Genomic DNA, 17,067 nt, shown 5'->3' on the forward strand with positions numbered 1-17,067 from the left:
TTAACAACTCAAAATTAGTCTACTAAACTGGTGGAGGATTCTTCTCAACATTCTTCTTTTACCCATTGGTGGGAGTTGCAGATGTATAATCTGAATTAGAAACAATTTTGTTTAGAATTCATCACTGCATTTGCTGCATGGAAAAAAGTCTCCCATTTCTATGTAGCCAGCCTTATCTTCAGCCAAGTGTTCAAGGCTGAGGCCAAGTAGGATAATAACTGCAGTAAGATTTGGAGCTTGCTGTTCTCATCATGTGTGTAGGGCAGTGAGGAAGTCCTCCTAACTTTATATTAGAAGATGTTCTAGGAAGAGCTTAATTTGTGCCAGATTTAACATCCGTCACTTGATGAAGAGTTGTGGTAAGACAACTAACACATGGTCAGGGGCAATAAATGGACAACAGGTATGGTACTGAAGGGGAGAGGAAGAGAAAGAATATGATTCTGTGAATATTGTTGAAAAGAAAGTGGCGGAGTGGAGGTGAGCATTCCACTGGTTTAGCTCTTAATCTTCCCCTGGTAGAGTCTGACCTGCTCAGCTCTCCAGACATGCTGGCTAACACAAGAAGTGGCACATGGACACTTCTGCTGTGGTTTGCTCATCTTGGCATTGATGTTTCCATGTCCAGTGCCTGGCCTGTTTTAGTAGGGATACTCTGTTTTGAATTTCCAGGTGTTCCAGCTGGCTCTGGCATGCTTGCCACAATCCTGGCACCGCACTGCACTAAGGGAACTGAATGGATTTGGGATCTGCAGATGGCATAAACAGAATCCAACTTCATGAACTTTCTGGGCTCCAGTGCTCTCTTTTCTATTTATGTGGGTTGGAAACGACCTTCAAGATTCCCAAGTCCAACTATCAGCCTGACCTACTGAATCCCATCACTAAGCTACGTCCCTTACTGCCATGTTCACACACCTCTTAAATACATCCAGGGATAGAGCTGCACCATCTCCCTGGGCAGCCTGATCTAATGCTTGACCACTCTCTCAGAGAAGAAATTCTTCCTAATGTCCAATCTAAGCCACCCCTGGAACAATATGAGGCTGTTACTTCACGTCCTATAACTTGTTACCTGAGAACAGGGTCCAACAGCTTCTTCACTGCTAGCTCCTTTCAGGTAATTGTAGAAAGCAATGAGATCTTACCTCAGCCTCCTCCAAACAAAACATCTTCAGTTTCCTTAGCTGCTCCTCATAGATCTTGTTTTCTAGTCTCCTCACCCGATTCATTGCTCAGCCTCACAGTCACAACAGCGTATCTCTGTTGTTTTAATCTGCCCACGAGTGTATGCACACAACAAAGCTGTGCTGCAAGCCAAGTCTAGGCTGAGAGCTACACTTTGGCTGCCTGGTTTGATTCATTGCTGTGACAATTTCCTTGCAGCTTTAGAAGGTGGCTGAGGTAGTCTTGCAGCACTGATGGTTTTGCTGCACCAAATGGGTTGATGGTGAAGCACCTGCGTTCTTCCTGCGATGCTGTTATATGCCAAGCCCAAAGCAAGCTGCTGAGTCTAAGCTCCATCTTCACTCTTAGAAGTTCAGTTCTGAGTTTTAGTTCTACTCTTTGGACCAGGAAGTTCTCAGCTCGTGGGTATTACAGTTTTATATTTACATGCACGTCTGTAGTTTTAGCACTTATTTCTGACTCAAGCCTTCTCTTTAATCTTTCCCTGCTTCTTTTTTCCTTCCCATTTATTCCCAGGGCAGGTTCACTTCTGCAGGATATAACCTTTTGTTTTATCCTTAGGCCTCACTATGTCAAAAATGGTGTTTTAACGTTAGCTTTAGCTAAACAGAGGGACCAGATGCAGAACTGAGTTATCCTAACTCAGTAAGCTTCCAGACATCAGCTGAGCAGCAGCTCAATCCTAGCCTGTGGCAACCACAGGACCAAACCCATGGACACAAATTTTTGGTGATAAACATTTTCTGCTAAGGCAGTTTATTTTCAGTCTCTCATGTTAAGAGTGCTAGGATTACTCAGGCAGTGTATAATGTTAAGCCTCAGTAATTCACTTTTGCTTCTGAGCTGTAAACTGGTAAGATTCTGTTGCTAATAAAATTGGAAAGCCAGAAACCCAAACCTACACATGACAGCTGTACAACTCCTGAGCACCAAGCATGTTACACAACAAATCTGTTGCTGGGGCTGCTGGTTATCATTAGCATCTGGCTGCCCATGTACTGCAAATCACAAATACTAACAGCACAGTTTTTGTCTGCTTGATGGCGTTTGGTGTCCTTGTAGCCTACTGATTTTGCAGCTTCCGTGGTGTTTAGCAGAGTATGGCTGTTCCATGAGATATAGCATGGGAATAAGCTTCCCAAGAGGTGGTTGAGTCACCATCCCTAAATGTGTTTAAAAACCATTTGGATGTGGTTCTCAGGGACATGATTTAGTGGAGGGTTGTTAGGGTAGTATGGTTAGGTTGCTTTTGGACTTGATGATCTTGAAGATCTTTTCCAACCTGAGCAATTCTATGATTCTATAGTTCTACAGAAGCATCAATGAGAATGTCTTTGTCTTTGAGGAAGACTGTGATTGTCCTTGGGCAATTTGTTCCTTTTTTTCCTCTAAAAGCCAGTTATTTTTAATATACTATTTGATGTAGTACTTCATCTATACCTTTCCCATAGTAAGTTAAGCATATATATAAAGCACATGTGTTATGGAAAGAGGAAAAAATATGCTCAGAAATGCCCATACAACATGTGAGAGTACATGTCTACATGCCTATGTATTTTTCCCTTGTGATACTTTCTTCACCAATTGCTGAATATAAAGGATCCTTTTCCTTTCAGTAGTTCATATGCAGATAACTGTGCTGGCTCCTTTGAGTCCTTCCTCTAGGCTGAACTTGCCCATTTTTTCCCCAAGCTTTATTCATTTGTGTTGCTCTCCCCTATGCACTCCTTGGTTTCTGGCTCTTATTGAATGCAGGCAGCATATTGCCCAGCAGAGCGAAATATTTAGCTTTCAACTTTGTGGTATTCATGTACTGATGCACCAGCAGTATAAAACACAGTGGAACTGGAATAGTTTATAACAGCCATTACTTTTTTGTAACTCTTTAAACTATTTCACACTTCATTTGGAAGGCTCCCCCGTGGTAGCTGGAGTGGGCTTGAGGAAAAACTGAAGAGCACAGCTCTGCAAAAAACATTATTGTTGATCTGTAGTTCTCATGCATTTGTTCAACTTTAGAAACAATCGATTTTATACAAACCTAAAGGAAAGTAGAGCAGAGGCTTCTGTGGTCTGCGCCCTGAAAATATTGGAGACTTAGTCCTTAGGCAGTGTCAATTAAATGTCTTGAGTTACCCATCAGTTTATGAATTTAAGACTGCAGAAATAGTGTTCTCTGTGTTGATGACAATTCCAACTGTAAACTATCCTGGCAAATTTTCTGTGTATGATTCTCCTGGCTGAAAGATTTTTCTGTCTATTTGTATATACTGTTAAATAGATAATAATCTTCTCATACTCTGCACTGTCTTACTGGGTTATAACTTTTTAAAATTTTAATATTTGCTCAGTCTGAGTCAATACTTGTCTGTGGAGAAAATAAACCAAAAAAACTCTTAGCAAGATAAATATCACCTATAAAGGTAGAAGAGGATTTCTCTTTTATGAATACCTGGTCAGTACGTTCTTCCCATCCCCAGTGACTTCCATATTTTTATTTACCAAACAATCATACCTCAAACATAAACTTAAGCCATAGAACAGTAAGAACCAGCATTTGGGAACTGAGAAGTTGAATTCTCTGACATCTTTTCTGCTAGTGGATTGGGTAGGACTTCATAACTAACATTCTAACTCTTCCTTCCCCTGATCCCAATACCCAAAGTTATCTATCTTTCCAGAGAGACAAAGGTGAATACTATCAAATTAGATAGGATTACTAATGCTATGTTCTTTTTTCTTTTTTTTTTTTTTTTTTTTTTTTAAACTTGGACTTAAACAGAATGTGTCATTTAAATACTAGATTTTAAATACTAGAATACTCCCTTCCCTTCCCTTCCCTTCCCTTCCCTTCCCTTCCCTTCCCTAAAGGAGACTTGAAATCTTCATTTTGTTTGAACTTTCTTTTTTGTTCCAGTAACATGGAAATGAAATGGGCCTTTAAACAAGCACTTTTAACCACAGTGGCTCTTACTTTGCTCTTTGGAAAACAGAGCTGAACTTTTTCTTTCAGTAAGTGTAGTTCTGTGTTGCTGCTCTCACCTCCATCTCTTTCATAAACTGATTAATCTTTACTGTATTTCATGTGCCTTCCTTCTGAACTCCTGGATAATGGCCATGTTCTGATATCAGAAAAGTGGCCTCCTGGACTTGAAGCCTTCCAGCCAAAAAGCAGTAGCAGACAAAGGAAATGATTCATTGCATAAAGGCTTGATTCGATGTCATAATTCTTAAACATGTGCAGACACACAGAGTTGTTGTCTCTTTAATTGGATTTCTAATGTAGAAAAAAAATCTGTTTAAGGTATCAAAGTACATGTGATGACATAAAAACTCTACTGGTCTTTTATGCTGCATATCAGTTGGATGTCTTAAATGTGCTGATGTATTTTTGGAGGAAAAGTATGTGGTCTTGTAACTTAACAATTCCGGCCATTTTTTTCAGTGGCAAAGACAGAACACTGTGAATGTTATGTACATTATTTTGTGTATGAACTGGAGATAAATGTGATGTTAATACTAGAAACAACTAAGAAAAAAGCTCAAAGCACTAAAAAATCTTGAATCTGATAAAGTGTGTAACAGTTTGCGTGGGTAATTTAAGGTAAATTCTGTAAGCTGCTATTCAGTCAAACAAAGGGAAATCTGAAAAAACCATCATAACATTATTTAAGTAACAGTTGAAATTGTACAATGAATGCTGTAGGGGTCCTCTGCATGTCTGCAGCTCAGTGGAGATGCCAATATTGGCCCCACTGGCACCAGAGTAAGTTGGAAAGCAGGGAAGGGAGCACATTAAATGGCACCATTAAAGCTCACAGCTCAATCTTTACTAATTTAATCTCATAAATTAAATTAATCCACATCATCCTAGAGCAAGTCTTCAAAGAAAAAGAAGTAACTGGATATAAATACTTTCCTCCCCAAACTCTGAATTACAGTGATATGACAGCGGACAGCTTTTGCCCTTTGATCTCTGCATGATTTTCATTCCTGTTTGTAGCCTGTGTCTCAGACCTCCTTCTCTCATTACTTTTCCAGAGCCAACTGAGCTCTCTCTGCTTCCTACCTTGTCCTCTAGCCACCCCCTGTGGCCCTTTTCTCTTTTAAAGAACTTGGTCTTCATCCCTTATTATTCTTTGTTTTCTGCCCTTTTTCTTCTGCTTTCCTCATGATAGCATGAAATAAAATACCAGTGCAGAGAAAACCATGCTGAATACTGTAGAGATGTGAGTGTACTCTGCTACGTGGAGCAACCTCTGCTCCGTGCATGCCTGGTGAATCTGTACTTTTGAGGTTTTCCTTTTGCTGAACTGGAGCACTGGCAGTGTAAACTTCTATCCACACAATATACTGTGTAGATAAAAAACATTTCCTCCAAGTGGAACTGACATGCTTTCATCACTCATTTGATCACCTCCAGTCTCTAATACACTCCAAAGCCTGTCCTGTTTCTTTGTTGTCACATTAGATTGATAGCTCTTTGAGTCAGCAACTGTGTTTTGAATTCAGCCTAACGAAACAGGCCCTCTTCCCTTGTTCAGTGAGTTACACCTTAGCTATGACAGTAAAATAAATATGCCCGAGGAATTCCTGGTGCCAGACAAACACAAGTCTGACAAGAAAACTGAGGCTTGATCTGGCAGCAAGTCACCTAAGACCATGACAAAGAACAGGACTTTGTGCACATCTTTAACAACTCTTGGACAGACTGCCTAAATGCGTGAGATCCCAAGTACTTTTGAGGTATGGGATGTGGCAGCCAACACAAATGTTCTTCCCTGCAGACTGTAGTCTTCCTCTGTGCTTGAGCAACCTGTGCTGGAAGGCGCTGATAGCCATGCTGGGGAAGTAGTCCTCTGAAGAACTTCTTAGCTTGAGGAAGTGGTTTGGTTGGTAATGGCTGAGATCTGAAGTCTGCAATCTATAGTGAGACTTAAATAAGAAAAGTAAAAATTATGCTAAAACTTTCTGAAAATGTTATCTTTGGTATTTGCTGTTAACTCCAAGTATATTCTTCAAGAGCTGAATCAAAGCAAACCCTGGTGTTGGTATGATGTTGTTTGCTTCAAAAGTGGAGCACCAATCTCACTGACCAAGGAAACCCCTTACAGTACAGTTGCTGGGTTTTTTTTTGTAAACAAGAATAATAAGAGACTGTTTTCTTTCATTCTAGTTTCAACTCATATGTCTTAATAACTCCGAATGAAAGCAGAAGAAATCGGTTGCAGCAAAGTACGTTGAGTTGTCTCATGCATTGTGTCTACTTGAATGTTATGTGCTTTATTGCCCTTGCAACTTTTATCCTCAACTTTTCAATTATTTTTGTGTGTGCAGCTGTGAATGTGAAGTCAAGATTATGAGCATCTTCCTGTAGGCTTTTCTTAAGATTAAAGTCTCATCTGACTCAACTGCATGCAAAGTAGGGCTTCTTCAGGAAGAGGTTTTTGGTAATAGCAGTGCTGTAGCTACTCAAACTGACTTGTACAATTCTCATCTGGAATTAGATCAAAACAACATTAGCAGGATTGAATTTAGCTTTGAAGACTTTTTAGGTTATAGGGAGGAAGAATCAAAATATATGTATGAAATATTTTTGAAAGCATTCTAATATAGAAGCTAAAGGAGCAAGAACCATGCTATCTGTTGCTTCTTGAATTCTTGTTTAAATTAGATGAGATGTGTTAAAAAGCTTTCATTGGCCAAAGTTACAACAAAAGAGCCATGAAAGAAATTCCATGTGCAGACCCGACCAAACACTGCAGTCTTGCACTCCTCACTGTTTATTTGTGCAGAATATGACAGCTAGGGAGTGTCAGTCAGAACTCCTCACATTTTGAGCCCTCAAGGAAATAATGCAATTAAAGCATTTCTTCTTAAACATTGTGAGTTTGCCTGAAGTGATTTATTGGCAGGGCTTCCTTTCATTGCAAGAAAGAAAATGAGCTTCCCCTGAATGAAAACATAACCCCCTGGAAGGAGAAATTAAAGCAGATCATTTTAGGACTGACTTTAAGAGCATAGGTACTGTTGCTTTAATAAAGGTCTGCTTTTACTTTGTGCTGCCAATGTGCAAGGTCTCAAGCATGCAGCGTTCTTCTACCTTAGGGAATAGTAGAAAATGAGGCCTCACTGAATCCATCTGTACCTAAGGCCTTGTTTTAGAGGTAGAACAAGAAGCTGGTGTCAGTCTTGGGCTCTTTAGAGACCTGCCCATGGCCTGGCTTTATCCTTTCAGAGCATTTGTTTGCTGTAGCTTGGCATTAGAAAATATAGTTCATGTGGTTAATAGGACTGAGCAACTGAGGTACTACTCTGAAATACAGATCTTATTTCCATAGTCTTTTTGGGCTTTACTGTTAAAGGAAATTGCCTTTTTCTCTGTCAGTTGATTCTGTACAGCAGTTTAATCAACCAGCCTTCCCATAGGGCTGACTCCACAAGCCTCCCAACACTACCAGCTGCACTGACTACATTCCCACTGACTAGACTGGGAGCTTGCCGCTCAGCTTGCTTGTGGACACCTATCCTGACATGTCTTAGTTTGTAACTGAACCATGCATACTTCCCATTCTTATTTAAGAAACATGTTTGGGAAGGAAGAAGTTTTTACCATATGGTCTGGAGTTAGCAAAAATTTTGCTTCTCCAGTAATTTTGTAACATGCTGCAGGGCTGTCTGCATTCTTTGAGAACAAGAGTGACTGTCCTGGATGAGTTGTAATTGCTCCACGCAGCTAATGCTATCTGCTTTTTAGGATGGCTTCTAACTTCTATGTATTTGGGTTTTTTTGTACCCACTCAGTTGCTAAGAAAGAACTAGATGACCTGGAGCAGTGGAAGGAAAAGCACAGGCCAGGACCAATTAAGTTGGCTCCACAGAGACTGGGTAAGTTATTATGAATTGCAAAATCAATACTTTTTTTTTTCCTGTATAATATATATACCATACATGTATGTCCTCTAGCACATAAGACATCTTTCACTGTTTTTCTCACATGCTGCTAATTAATGAGATTCAGTGTCAATAAGGGTTGATTTGAGCCTGCTAACTGCTCTCTGTGCTTTTTGATGGTCATGGCAATGAAGATGCTTCTGAAGCAAAACAGCATGGAATGTCACTCAAAAAATCTGTCAACATTATTGTAGAAAATCTGTGCTTGATTTTGGGGAAAAAAGGAGATTGACGAGCCTGCCTGCTGGGAACATTGTCTGGTTGATGTCTTGGGGGTGATGCACATATGGCATTAGCGTGCAGGTGGACAGCATTTGCTGGAGACCCTCTGGTTGTCCATAAAAAACACTCTTTTGGGTTTAGGGCCAATACGTGTGCTGGCTCCTGAGGAGGCAAAACTGATCCTTGCAGTTTCAGCCTTTTGCAGGCTGCATGTGCACAAAGCTCTCTATTACTGATTTTATTTAAAATAACTACAGAGGTAGGTAAGTGAAAAACAGGATAAAAAGCTGCATGAACTTAGGTCATCTGAATTGAAATGATGCATTTGGTACAACAACCAACTACTTTTTTTGTTGACATGTGAGAGGAACTGTAGTAGATCTTTTTGATTGCAAACACTATAAAGCATTTAATATAGTCCTTTCTGGCAATTAGGTTTTTTTTTTAACGAATTAAACAACTCACCCCCAGTCTTTTACATGGAATAAGACAGCAGGGTGTGCTGAAGCAGGAAGATTAATAGAAATGCTTTTCAAGTATCTGTGTTCAGACCTATCTTCTTGTAATATCTTTATTTAACATCTTTAGCATAAAAAGTAGAAGTGGGTTGATGAAACTTGCTGACAAGACAAAACTTGAAAGCATCATTTGCATAGAACATGGTGAGGAGTTGGGCAGAAAACAGGGATGACCTTGAAGGCCACCACTAGTAGAAATTGGACAACATTCACTGTGATAAAGTGAATGATTACAGTGATGCCTTTATCAGTTTTGTAACCATACAGCTCTTCTTCCTTCTCTTGGCTGTCGTAGGGGATTTTGAGAAGTGCAGTACTGACAGACCATTGTCTGGCTTGGCTTCCTGGGAATTAGGTGTGTTCTTTGCCATGCTACCTAAGATCAGTTCAGTGTGATTTTCTGCATGCAAACGTTGATATGAGGTAGGAGTTGAAGAAATTTGAACTGATTCCACAGCAGTTTTTTTTTCTGTGATCAAGATGACATTAGTCCCACATTTATTTTACCCTGCAGTGTGAGTCCCAGCTGGCAGTGAGAAGCCTACCTTGCAGGTTGGTGTCATACTGTGTTCCCCATGCAGTCATGTGGCCAGATGTGGACTTCGTTAATGCATAACAGCTGCTTCCTACCTGTGAGCAGTTCCTAGAATATGCTCACATGTTTGCATCCCAAGAGGACCACAAAGCTTATTGCTGAGGAAAGAGAAAACTGAAAAAAGAGAGTCTATGCGTAATGTCTGTTCAGAAAGTGTGCAGATTGGCTGTGTGACAGGGGACACAGCAGAAAAGCTTCAGTGGCTAAGGATGTGGGGAGTATTAACTTCCTCTGATTTCACCACATTTGAAAATATTCTGGTGAAAGAAAGCAAAAAGCTTCTGAAAGACTTCAAGGAGGCTATATGAGCTCTTCAGTCACTGTCTAGCTGTCACTTAGAAAGACCCTTAGAGGCTGAGACACGTGCATTACATTCAGTGCCTCTGGAAAGAGGTAAGGTGCAAAGATTATTAGATGTTAGGATTCCCAGAGGAAGAAATCTGGAACAGAGGAGAGCTCAGGGAAGGAAGGAAAAAAAAAAGAGTAGCATCTCTAATTTCACAACTGCAGGTACTCATTAAGGTAAGAAATTATGTTATTTACTCAAAGTTACAATACTCATCTAGTTGAAATCACCAGAGTTCTTAAAGTTGAAGTTTCTTAATATTCATGCTTTCCATAGGGAAATAAGTATTCTGGAGTTCACCTCTGTAGTATTTGACTGGCAAACTTTAAAGTGCCGTGAAGGGATGAGAGCAATGTGTGATGCAAGTGCTGTCCTCTTCCACAAGCAGTAAGTGGAGAAAGAGATTATGCCTAATAAATGCAATTGCCTCTTCTCCCATTATACAAAGCCAATCATAACATATTCTGACTTCAGTGTCAGAATATGCAGTGTCAGAATATTGCAGTCAAACCAACTTAAAGGAATTAAACTTGTCTGAAAGGCTGTAGGCAATGGCTGATAATCGTAGGTATTTATTTAGAGCTGATGCCCAGCAGTATATGCAGAACCACACAATGAATACAAGTGTGTTTGATGTTGCCAATAACAGGTGAGAAAGAAAGAAATACTGAGCATCCAGAAGATTTCAGAATTTGTATAATAGCAATTTTATTTCCTGTACCTGGGGATGAAACATTCCACAATGGCAACTGTATGCTTGTTGCTACTGTAAGCTTGTTGCTTGCATTCTGCATGGAAAGTCTTTCTGGAATCTACACTTGTATGTAGTGTGTTGTATGCACATGAATGTTTCCTCACTTAAGGAGTGTGATCTCCCATTTATTGAAATTCACAAGAGCACGTAAGTGGAGAACATTAATTCTAGTCTGGGATGATCCATTCTGAAGGATCTAGTGTGGTTTTCTTAATGTTTCAGGACAGATTCTATTGAATTAATAGTTACATAGTGGGGAATTTCACAGGAAATCAGTAGGTGAAAGTACAGCCCTCCATCTCAGAATGAGATGGGGTCTGCTTTTGTTTTTTTTTGTTGTTTGTTTGTTTGTTTCCAGCAACCTAGGGAATAAATTACTGGCTTTCCTAAAGCAAGAAAATCCTTTGAAAAATAATAAACCAGAATAACTGAAACAAAATCACTCCATCCATCCTTTATGCTTTATCAATTTCTATTTGTTTATTTGTTTGTTTTTAATTTTATAATTGAAGACTGAACATCATGACTAGAGGTCTAGATGCTCTCAGACGAGAGCACATGCCTTTGGAAAGAGCACCTTCTGCTAAGAACTTATGAATATCAGGTCTGTAAGTAAAGGTTTTGATTTCCATTTTGAAAAGGGGATTCTTCTTCAAGCCCCAAGACAATGCTGAGATATTCAAATGATAGCATCCCATTGCAGTTGTCAGAATCTCCATGCCCCTAAATATGATAAGGAAGAATCTTTTTGGCAATAGAGTTTCTGACTCTATATGCATGCCTGACAAACTGCACAAAGGTGGGGTGAGGTAGGTCTGAAAATCAAGACTCATCTGCAAAGCAGAAGATAGATCTTCTGCAAGTCGAATAGTTTTCAGTAAACTGATCATACACAGAAGGATATATTTGCTAGTAGAGTGGATGATACAGTGGATGCTCTGCAAATAACAAGCTTGTGCTTTTGACGGATGGCTAAAATGATCAAAAAGGTCTCCTGCCTGTTCTCTTTAATGTCAGACAGTGCCTGTAATTATGAAAAATGTTCTGTATATGCATACATTCAATCTGTTATGTTGCTCTGCTCTGAAATGATTGACATTTTAGCTTTAAATACTCGTGCAAAATGCAATTTGTACTTTGTTTTTAAGGTGGAAAAGAATCAGAGGCTCAAGCAAGGCAAAAACAGCAAATGATGTTCGCACAATCTAAATACCAACAAAAGGTCAGTAAGAATAAATTTGTTTGTTTGCTTTAAGAATTCAAAAAAAGCTTTTCATGAGCTGTTTCATATGACTATAAAATTACAGCTACTCAACAAAAGAAAGTAATGAAACCTAAAGAAAGCTGCAGAAAACTAGAAACAATTGATCTGCACGAAAGAAAATGAGAAATCTGTCCATAAATATGTAGCAAGCCATATCACAGATCATATCTAAAATGATAACCTGTACAATTGCAAAGCCACTTGCTTACCCCGCTGTATCTTCCAGCATGCTGCCTACAGTTTCACTTGATTTCAATTAATCAATGCATCTCTCCCAGTCAGTGCTGTAAGTACATAGTGGTTCCTGTTATAAAAGTTATAAATGCTTGAAAGTTACCAGTCATCTGTGTATTCCTTTCATGGATGACCATTTATCAGTGCCAGATTTCTCAGCCTTCCTAAAACCAGTATTTGAAGTAATGGTTGCATGGTCTGTCTTATTCAGTGTCTTATTTTAAGAAAAAATTCTGGAAACTTCGATTGAGCACTTTGGAAAGTGTTTCTGGAAACTCTGATCTAGTATTAAATGTGGAGGCTGGTGGCCCTTCCTACGGCAGGGGGTTGGAGCTGGATGATCCTTGAGGTCCCTTCCAATTCAAGCCATTCTATGATTCTATGAATCATGAGAGTCAAGTGAAGTTACCTTATGTTTTCTTTATATGTTAAATATTGTTTTATGTTTACATCACATAGCACAAGAGAGAAGAATATATGAAAGCAAGAAAAGCAGCTGAAGAAGCCGAAATCCTGAAAAAGAAAGCCATTCAGAGAGAAAAGGTAAAACATAGTTACTAGAGAGTTGGAACCATATAACATATGCTCATTAAATGAAATGATGGGTCCTGTATAGCATCATGCAGTTAGAAAATCCAGTCCTTTTCTTAGTACCTCAATGAAGAATATTTGAGCTAATGTTCTTTTGGGTTTTTGACTTCCTTTAGCTCTTCAGAAACTCAGCCATTTGGTTGCACTCAACCTGAGGAGTTAGAGAGCACTAGGGTCAGGATAAGTGTTGTGAATATTGATACAGCTTATAAGATTGATTTTAGCATGAACTTTCTCTGTAAGATTTGGCTGTGGCAGGTGGCACATAGTAATCCTTAATTGCCTGCTGTACATATAGGAAGAATAGAGTAAAATTCATCCTGTCATGGTGGGAAATGCATTCAAAGCATGAAAAGGTCATTACATAACTACACTGTGCTGAGCACTCCCTGAAATGCTGACACCTCTCCAGCCTATGTAGCTTGCACATTCGGGTGCATTACTAAAATGTAAGATCACTTTTACTGCTAGTATTGGCCATATATTGACACTAGTGACTGCTCACTTCCAATTCTTCAGTTTTATTTACGTTTCTTTGTCTCTGAGTAATTCCCACAATGATTTATTGTCTTGTGCTCTATAAGCCTGTGGAAAAATTCGTTCATTACTCCTTGGTGGAGTCCAAGTAGCACTTGGTTGAAAATGTAACATGGAATTTAAATGAAAAAAGAGGAGAAGCATGGTACTGATGCGTACAGTAGTAATGAGGGAAAGGGAGATTTCAGGTTTGCAAAACAATAAAAATGATATTCTGTGTGGAAGCTGAAGGCTGAGAGTTAATTCCCAAATCATCACTGCTAGATTTTGTGCAAGGAGGTACATAAACAAAAATAACCTGAATTGCCTCTGGATGAGGCTCACTCTGTTCCCAGTCTTTTTGTGGTCAGTATTAGTTTTTGGTAATAAGCCCATACACAATAACTCTCATGGGCAATAAGTAGTAACATCTGAAAATGTCATTACCAGTTACCAGTTCATGTATAGCTCCAGAAGCAATGGCAATAGCAATGGTAGAATGGGGATTCGTTATATTTTATTCAGCTATTAAATATATGTTGTTTGCCCATGGGCACTGGACAAGAAGAATGTTGCAAGACTGCAATAATTTGTAGTTATATCTAGAAAATATAATGATGTATCTGTTTTCTTTTCATGCTCTTTAATTTCTTACCTTCACATCCACAGATTATAAAATCTTTATAGATGTTGTAGACAGTAAAACTGTAACTATCAGTTTCTTCTAAAGGAAAGTGCACATCTTTGCCAAACAAACTGTTTAATTTGAACAAATAAACTTACACCCACAAATCAAGCAAACAAAACTAAGAAGCATGAAATGTCACCATTAACCTTAATTTGTGTATTTGGATTGTCTTCTACAACAGTGATTGAACTGATGACATAATAGTATCTGACTGATGAAATTAGTATATTCCTTCTTAGAATATACTAGTATATTAAAAAGTCAACTTTGTATAAGAGAAGTATGCTAGAAAATCATTAAAAGGTGTTGATTTGGCTATTTGACCCTGCCTCCTGATAAAAGTCTCCAGAGACCTACATATGACAGAAAGTGAGTTTTAAACAGCTGGTTCTATAGGCACTATAGGCTTCCAAGGGCAAGTCTTTCTGCAATTCCACAAACCTTCTTCTTGCTGGCCAGTCTTTTTGCTCAACAAAAAACAGTCTGAAAGTAGACAGCGACTAGCTGACTTTATTGACAAAGACCCTGAAGCTTTCACAACTGGAAAGCTACTTTGCCACCACACACAAGCGGTGAAGCCCTACGGACTTAGGGCTGTTTGTGTCATTGCTTAAATACTTGTTTTGCACAGAAAAGCAACATCTATTCTTCTTTTATCTGTGTGATAAAAAATGAGCATCTGCCAAAGCAGTATTCAAATGTGGAAGGTCTGTGTGACTGTGTGCAAGAGTTCACCTGCCTGTCCTTGGAATTATTTAATTGTCCATAAGGTTAGTTGCTGGAATAACAACGTTTGGCATTGACTTTGTCTATCTCCAGCTCCCAGACAGAAGATGGATCCTTCCCTCACCATTTTATATTCCATAGGACTAGTCTGTGTGAAATCTGCAAATCTCTGTGTGTAGCAGTGAGTGGAATTCAGGATCGCTTGTGCAGGCATCATCAGGCATCTCATCCTGCAACTGGTTTGATTTGTCTACAGGCTAACCCCAGACTGCATAAATTTGGCTTTCCTTTACCCTTAAGTTAGAGAGCTCTCAGAAAGAATTTTACAGAGAGTTTGTAATGTTAGCAAGGGAGTTCCTGTTTCTGTATTTCTCCCTCGTGCTGAGATGTGTGTCTGATCTTCAGAAAATAGGAATACAGGAGAAGCAACATAATTTGCTCATCAGCAGCAGGCATCTGCAGTTTGGTATCTTTTTTTAGCCTTCACATGACAGATCTTGACCAGATTGAGCCATAACTTCCTTTGAGTCTTTTGGATGAAAGAACTTGTCAGAGTTCCCAAAAAAACAAACAAGTGGTTGAGATTTGGTTCCTTGGTTTTTAAACTTCATGTATTTCTGCTGTACATCAAACAGTTTAACTTCAGTGTGCTGCACATTTTTATTTCATTTCATTCAATCTATGTTCCTGTTATCCTGACTTTGGCATTTCCTCTATATATTTTAAATGTTGGCAACATATGAAAAGATTAGAAGATTTGAAGTGAAAATGCTCAGTGTAATTTTACCACATGGAACTTTCTCACTTTTGCACTTACATTACATAGTAACAGTTCTGCCATCTTTAGAACCTGTCCTATTTATAACATACTGTAATTTAATTTTATTCTTTATCAAATCATGTGCTCTTTAATTTGCCTTTATTAATCATCATGGATGTCCTTTTTCGGGAATTTGTTAAAACCAGGCACTTTACAGACCTTCTGCTAGTGCTTTTCAACATGTTTACCTTCAATATCACAGCTGTTTCATGCTTGGCTTTGTTTCTGAAAGTTGTGCCAAATGTGGAGTGCTTTGGCAACCTCTACTGATAGATTGTCATTAGTTAGAGAATGTTGCAATCATTTCCCATCATTTGTATGTGTCCTAAACAAGGGTCTCAGGGTAAACTTCCACATTAGGAAGCAATTGCACCACCATTTTAATATGCTGGAATTTTCTTCAGGCCACATTTCTATGGGAAGGAAATAGGATATTTCCTTTTTTTTTTTTTTTTTTTTTTTAATGTAGTGGGAGTTGAGAGTGATACTGTGATACTTGAAAGGATTGCATTTGTCCAAGTTAATAACCGTTTTCTATTAAAAGCTGGAGCAGTGATTTTTGGATTTGAGCTTTAAGGGAGGCTTGCAATATGATGGCAGATCTTGTGTCGAATGCTCTTTCAGGCATAAAGGTATCAGCTTTCATGGTTGAGTAGTGATTGAGCAAAGCATGGGAACTATCAGTGCTGCCGTGAGGGTGTCTCTTACTGGCCAATAATAGATGCCAGTGAATTTTTGTCTTTTTTTTCTTCCCTTGTTGAGTTCAACATATAAGTGGGAGTCTTTTGCCTGAAAATCATTCATCTCTGACTGGGGGGTTAGGAGCAAAGAAGATGTTCATTCCTTGAACACTGTCAGAATTTACCCAGTTTGTGGAGTGATATGCTTTACACCTAATGCTCCTCACAGAACTCTCCTTGCAACTTCTCACCAACCACAAGGTGGGATCTTGTCCTCATAGTGTATCAGAACTAAAATCGTGGCTTAGCACTTATGATTTGTTGCTTTTAATACCCAGAACTGCCTTTTGGCTGCTCTCCCACTGGACCTATCTACAGTCTAAAAAGATGTCAAAAAAGAATTGATTTGCCTCCTTTTGACTGAAATTTCACGAGCTACATACTGCCGCTTCTGAGGAGGAGTTCCAGTTGCCCTTCCATTGGAAAATGTTCAGTTTTATATTGAAGGACCTGATTTCTATTGTGATATTTAGATTTTCCCAGGACTATCGTTTTTCATATTTTCATTGACTCTTCCACTGCATGTGGTATCTGAGGTGGAATAACACTGGATAAGCAAGCATAAACTCTCATTCTCATCAACCTTAGCCTTTATTCAAATCGGCCAGTATGTGATGCTCCTGAAGGCCATATGTCTATGATCCTGAATCATTGTAATTCCAGTACTGCAGGATTATGATCACTTTTTGTGTTCTGATTCTCATTCTCTACCTTCATGCTTCTCGCTAGAACCAGCGTTTCATCAGTCATTGAAAGAGATGGTCCTAACAACAGCACAAGAGCTGAGAAGCTGTGAGGCCCCTGATGAGGGTACACCTGCCTGTCAGGACCGTGGTGTATTTTTTTGTTTGATTCTGGTCTTTTGATGAACTTACTAGAAGTTATTTGTCTGGTCATGTTTGAATACTTTA

At 39.0% G+C, this 17,067-nt stretch overlaps 1 protein-coding gene across 1 annotated transcript in view; it reads left to right on the forward strand.

The window, feature by feature from the left end:
• Positions 1 to 17,067, forward strand: part of EPSTI1 (epithelial stromal interaction 1) — a 48,609-nt gene that overhangs the window by 4,405 nt on the left and 27,137 nt on the right. Inside the window, exons 3-6 of the mRNA XM_042868254.1 lie at positions 6,365 to 6,423; positions 7,993 to 8,076; positions 11,726 to 11,799; positions 12,535 to 12,618. Of these exons, the coding sequence (XP_042724188.1) occupies positions 6,365 to 6,423; positions 7,993 to 8,076; positions 11,726 to 11,799; positions 12,535 to 12,618 (301 nt within the window). The remainder of the gene's footprint in view (positions 1 to 6,364; positions 6,424 to 7,992; positions 8,077 to 11,725; positions 11,800 to 12,534; positions 12,619 to 17,067) is intronic.

The sequence above is a fragment of the Lagopus leucura genome, unplaced genomic scaffold, assembly GCF_019238085.1.
Source record: "Lagopus leucura isolate 7727_CA_CO unplaced genomic scaffold, USGS_WTPT01 Super-Scaffold_100001, whole genome shotgun sequence".
NCBI lineage: Eukaryota > Metazoa > Chordata > Aves > Galliformes > Phasianidae > Lagopus > Lagopus leucura.